Source organism: Gossypium raimondii, chromosome 13 (genome assembly GCF_025698545.1).
Source record: "Gossypium raimondii isolate GPD5lz chromosome 13, ASM2569854v1, whole genome shotgun sequence".
Lineage (NCBI taxonomy): Eukaryota > Viridiplantae > Streptophyta > Magnoliopsida > Malvales > Malvaceae > Gossypium > Gossypium raimondii.
In genome coordinates this window covers 44,304,226-44,309,816 of record NC_068577.1, presented here as the reverse complement: position 1 = coordinate 44,309,816, position 5,591 = coordinate 44,304,226, and the positions used below count along the sequence as shown (strand labels likewise).

Sequence of the window (5,591 nt, the reverse complement as noted above, 5' to 3'; positions counted from 1 at the left end):
CATGATCACATTTACTTTTCATCAACCATGTAATGCCAATGAGCGGATATCATTTACCCATATCTCGTGCTATGAATTCCACTATTGTGAATAACGCTACATACTACAGAAGTCATATACTCGATTTCTTATCTATTTGAACTCAAGTTTTTACTTATATCAAAGTATACAAGTTATGCATACATAATTCATTATCCACTTGGGATTAATGTATGTCACACTTTGAATGTTACAAGTGAATAAATCCATAAATAGATTAGGATCTATTTTTCTTGGGTCCGGTCTAATTTACTATTAATCCAATTAACCACATCTATATCTCTATCTTTTAGGAGTCATCCGCTCTGATGCCCAAGACAATGCATTTTTGAAATTAGACTTGATAGACAACATATTAACATTTCAATTGGTTTACTCACTTCCAATTAGACTAAGAATATGTTTAGGTTTGTCTACTAATATAAGTTATCTTTCCATATTATGATCCGACCATGTAATACCGCTTAGTATTAGTTTAATCAATAGACAACCAATGAGTCAATGTTTACTCCTATTTTTCTTTGCATACAAAAACCACATGAGGACAATTATAAAAAGTATAATAATGTAATCCATGAACTGTTTTATTAACTATTTTATTCAAAAAAATTAAAAGTTTACAAACAAATATACTACACTCAGGGCACCAGATCCAACATTTTATTCCTCACTATAGCAAAACAGACTTTTAGCGGCGTTTTTTTAGGCCTTTAGCGGCGTTTATAAGCGCCAGTAACACTATTTGCGACGCATTTACAAGCGCCGTTATAGACAATGCCGCTAAAGAACATGACCTTTAGCGACACTTTTCCCACAAACGCCGCTAAAGAACATGACATTTAGCGGCGCTTTCATCAAAAACACCACTAAAGGTCATAAAAAATAAAAAAAATTAAAATTTTATAAAAACGCCACAAATCCAATTTAGAAATGTATAATTTAATTTGAAGACGTATTAAAATGAAAATTCATGAACAAGGCATATAAAGAATCGCGATCGAGGTACGTTGATACCAATAGCATGATCAAAGAACTTAATCACGTAAGGAAAACACATGGTTAGACTGATCTTTTTACATTTTAATACATTATAACCATAATTGTTACAATTTTATACCCTAATTGATGCACCAGCTGCAATTTCCAGTTGAAGAACCTTGATTCCATTGACCTCCTGCAGCCAATTTTATAGTTTAGAAATCAAAAGTCCACCAGAAACGACATGGTAAGAAAGTGATACAAACCTTCGGGTTTGGAATGATCTCCATCTTGAGTGCATCAGCTTCCACAAGCCTCTTGATAGCATTCAGGTTTACCCACCTGTAACATTGACTATTAGTACTAAGCCAAATAGACAGTTCTAACATGTTAAGGCAATATGACTTACAAATTGTTTGTATTGAAAATTTTAAACTTTTCTATAGACTTGAACTCATTGACCTGTTACAAAGAGAGAATCATGTAAGCCTTAACCATAAAGTTTAATTATGCCCCCAATCCAAACATTCATCTAAACATTGATCTCATTGAAGTTTAATTCACAATATAACTTCTTCTTTTTTTAAATCTAAACATTCATCTCATTGGAGTTTTTAATTCTTTGATTTGCCTCAAAATCAAACAAACCAATCAAAATGAACGTGAGTACCTAAAAGCATAAGTTCATAAAGCCATAAACCCTACCATATGCTAAAATTTTCTAGTCCCAACATTCATAAAAGTGAAATTAAACAAGCATAGATGTAACGAAGCTTTGGTTAATTATCTCGTTGACTTTCTTTAACGTTTTAAAATTCACTAAAACTAAAGGCACCATGCAAACTAAAGCATTATCCAGTAAAGAGAAACAAATGTAAAACAAGTGGTCTCCAATCGGTGTATATATATATATTTAAAACACACAAAATTAAGTAGTAATTATAAAGGCAATAAATAAAATCAATACCCACAATTAAAACATAAAATGCCAAACATCAAAGAGACTAAGAACAATATATATATACCTATACAATATATAATAACTCTCCAAACACATGAGAAACTTTTTAAAATATATATATATATATATACCTATATCGAGACGATATGATATCCACACATATACATGATTACAAGTAAACATAGCACAATAAAAGTATCACAAAATAACATCAGTGATTAAGGACATTAATAGTAACATTAATAGTAACATCATGGCTAGCTAGACTCTGCGCTTATTTGAATATGCAAGTTGTGCGACACCCTTTCATGCCCAATTGCTACAATACCAAAGATATACTTCAAGATAATGTATTTTTATGGAACTGTTTGGTTTTATTTTCAAGATAGCACCAAAGTATCTAATTAAAGTAGATGAATCAATGCAAAGAAATAATTAATATGAACCACAAAAAATCAAAACATAGTGTACTCTATAGGCATGAACATATCAAAGTGTTAATTCTTGAGCACATTAAGGTGAAATGACATCAGCATTGACCACAAAAGATAAAAGAAAGAAAGAAGTATATGCACAAAGTCACATGGATGGAGAATGAGTAGGATGTTGGCAGAAAGAAAGTAATCAGCAATAAAAAAAGCCACACCTCAATTATAATTGGTTTTCCATCTTTCATTGCCTTTTTTAGATCCCCATTCAACCCTAGGAAATAAACAACACAAAACAAAATCAATAGTGAATATACCTTTACAAAATCAATAGATAGCTGTGGTGACACTTCAGTGGAAAACCACAAAGACACATTCTAAATGAAAAGCTTAATTCCTACCATGTCTAACTATAACAAACTATTACATGTTATGGAAAATGTCTTCCTTCGATTGAAACCATTAAATGTCTTACTTGATAACCATCATTTTATTTAATTTGTTGCACCGGGTTTGAAATAGTCAGAAAACTTCTAAATTGGAACAGAAAGCTGTATAATATAAGAACAGAATAAAATAAATAGATTCTAGACATACTCCGTTGATATGTGCAGCAATTCATAAACCATATCTATCTGTAACAAGTCAAAAAAGAAATGTAAATACATAAAATAAAATAAAAAACATTATAAACAAATTTAACCAACAAGGAAATATGAAGAAAATATTAAAATTTCAGTGGAAGAAACAGAATGCTAAGCCTATAAGACATTAGGCAAGTTCAAATCACAAATGGTCAACACAAGCAGCATACTTCTTGATGGCATTTCTATCTACCTAATCCTCACTAATATATTTTGTATATTTCTTATGCATCATGGTATTTCTTTGTTTTTTTCCATTACTTTATATTGTGTTGGAACAACCTGCAATGTATTCAAAGTAATGTTTAAAAGGAAAACCAACTCCATAACTCATATTTTGCATATAAGCAGTCCATCATTCCCTTCTTTAGATCCATAACTCACATGTTGCATATAAGCCTGAATCTAGGAATCTTCCTGTAGAGAATTAATGCTACTGCACTTCTTCAAGTGTGCATGCATAATCAACCTGCAGGATAAAATTCAACCCAAGGATTTCAAAGAGAAATGTGAGTCAGACAGCAGTACCAAAGAAAAGCTACACCATTAATGCTTGGTTATCATGATACTTTCACCTTTGACCTTGTGCAGCTTCGAAAAATGAGGACACAATATATTCCTCTTAAGGGAGGGGGAGGGGAGCTTAGAGATGTAAGGGCCTTTTTTACTGTTGACAAAACTCTAATTAAAAAAATTTGTTTACATGTGTACTTAGGGGTCTAGGCAATGTCACATTCAATTCGACTTAAAAAAGTATGTCAATCTTCTGGCACTCATAATTTTCTCTAAGCAATGCCACCATTCAACACCTATTACTCAAGCTCCTGAAATGCTAAGTGAAATATGATTCAATGCTTTTACTAAATTCTATTTCGTGATGTCTAATGGACACCACAATGCAAAGGCCGAATTTGGCACCTTTCAAACTGCAATAAAACAATTTTTTACAGTGAAATATTTGGAGAGAGACAGTAACTCGAACATTTCCCATCTTGTTATCAATGTTGGTTATAAGTTTTATGCATAATTTGCAGAACCTACTACATATTCTAATAATTTTAAATCTAAACCTTGCATTTATTTATAACATACATTTTTTTATCAATATTCGATGAACTTAAAGCAGTTAAAACATGAAGACAATTGTAGATTTAAAAAAAAAGGGTAACTCAAATAAGAGACGTCTTCAGAAACATGGCACTGAGAAGTAGAAATTTAATTAACACCTTATATCGAGATATAACAACCAAAGTAAAACGGGGAGAACACATAGGTTGATGGAAACCAGACATTTATCGAAAAATAAATGATTCAGAGCGGGTTTTCTTTAACTATAGAATAAAATTTCCAACGACTAGGATCCACCAGAAAAAATAAATAAATTAAGTTCTTAAAGGAAATCCAGAAAGGGAATTCATGCAGACAGTTCTTAAAAGGACAGTTTTGCAGGATGCATTTCCTCAGTAGGGAAAAAACATTAAAAGGGCAAAAGATTCACAGCAACAACTAATCGAGAGAAACAAGAACATCAACAGCAACGATGTTCTTGCAACTTAGATTGCATGGGGTGAATATAAAAATCAGAACATCAACAGAAACAAAAACTCACTAGATGAAAGAAGATAACAAATAACTTGTGCAAGATCTAGGTGGACTAGCAATCTAAAGCAACCATGGGCTCATTGTCAATGAAATAAAAATCCGCTATTAAAAAGAAGCAGTGACAAATGTAATTAGACAGGAGATCAGAAATTAACTAAGTAATTCACAATAGCTGGTGTTAATTATCGCAATAACACCAAATTTCACTTAAGCCTTCCATAGCAGTCAATAAAATAAAAAAGAGGAGAGTGACGGATAACTTCACCAGAAATTAACTTAAGCCTTCACCAGAAATCGGTGACCTCCTATCGACATGGCGGGCGGACATAACGGCGGATAACTTTCGAGGGACATTGAGCAAAGCAGAGTAACCGATTCTCACCAGGAGTGTCTTGACATGGGAAAATGGAACAGCGTGGATACACGGCATTGGGTATAAACAAAGGGTGTTTTTTGTTAAGCGTTTGCGGCGGGATAGCCATTGGAGAGCAGAAGAAGAAGAAGGGAAGTAGAAAAGCGATGAAGAAGGAGTTCAAAAGCGTCGTAAATGCGGTAGCGAGATGGAAAGTGGGTTCCTTTGATAGGGTCAGGTGAAGAGGAAAGAGAGAAATGGAGAGGGGAAAGGGTAATAGAAGAAAAGACTTGGTGAATGGAAAGGGAACGGGTATCAAAAGAAAGTTGACCGACATGAGGGGATTTGAGGATGAAGAAAGCGACGCCGTAGATGGTGGCGGAAGGGAAGTCTAAGAAAAGGAAAAGGGAGATGTTGGTGGTTAAAGGGTGGTGAGAGTCAGTGAAGGAGTGAGGGTCCAAAGGTGCCATTTGTTAGGGTTTGGAATGGAAAACTGATTTGTAATGGGAAGGGAATTAAAAAGATTGGAAGATGGAGGGAGAATCAAATATTTTCTATAAGAACATAGAAAATTTGGGATTTGGATT

At 33.3% G+C, this 5,591-nt stretch overlaps 1 protein-coding gene across 2 annotated transcripts; it reads right to left on the bottom strand.

The window, feature by feature from the left end:
• Positions 1-1,000: 1,000 nt before the first annotated feature.
• LOC105782165 (UTP--glucose-1-phosphate uridylyltransferase-like) lies at positions 1,001-5,035 on the bottom strand. 2 transcript variants are annotated; one of them, XM_052626314.1, is made up of 7 exons: positions 4,918-5,035; positions 3,435-3,519; positions 3,004-3,041; positions 2,625-2,680; positions 1,427-1,479; positions 1,284-1,359; positions 1,001-1,213 (listed from the first exon to the last, which is right to left on the bottom strand). In XM_052626314.1, the coding sequence occupies exons 3-7, from the start codon at positions 3,026-3,028 to the stop codon at positions 1,151-1,153; spliced, it is 273 nt and encodes a 90-aa protein (XP_052482274.1). In that variant the 5' UTR covers positions 3,029-3,041; positions 3,435-3,519; positions 4,918-5,035; the 3' UTR covers positions 1,001-1,150. The 2 variants fall into 2 exon arrangements, with proteins under 2 accessions (XP_052482274.1, XP_052482273.1); XM_052626313.1 differs by lacking the exon at positions 4,918-5,035 and having other exon boundaries at positions 3,004-4,896.
• Between the last annotated feature and the right edge of the window lie 556 nt (positions 5,036-5,591).

Bases quoted from the DNA above. Each gene is read 5' to 3' on its own strand.
- LOC105782165 (XM_052626314.1), bottom strand. From the start codon at position 3,028: ATGAATTGCTGCACATATCAACGGA. The intron at 2,681-3,003 runs GTATGTCTAGAA...TTTATTTCCTAG, and splicing joins TTGCTGCACATATCAACGGA to GGTTGAATGGGGATCTAAAA. The intron at 1,214-1,283 runs GTTTGTATCACT...AATTGGCTGCAG, and splicing joins AGATCATTCCAAACCCGAAG to GAGGTCAATGGAATCAAGGT.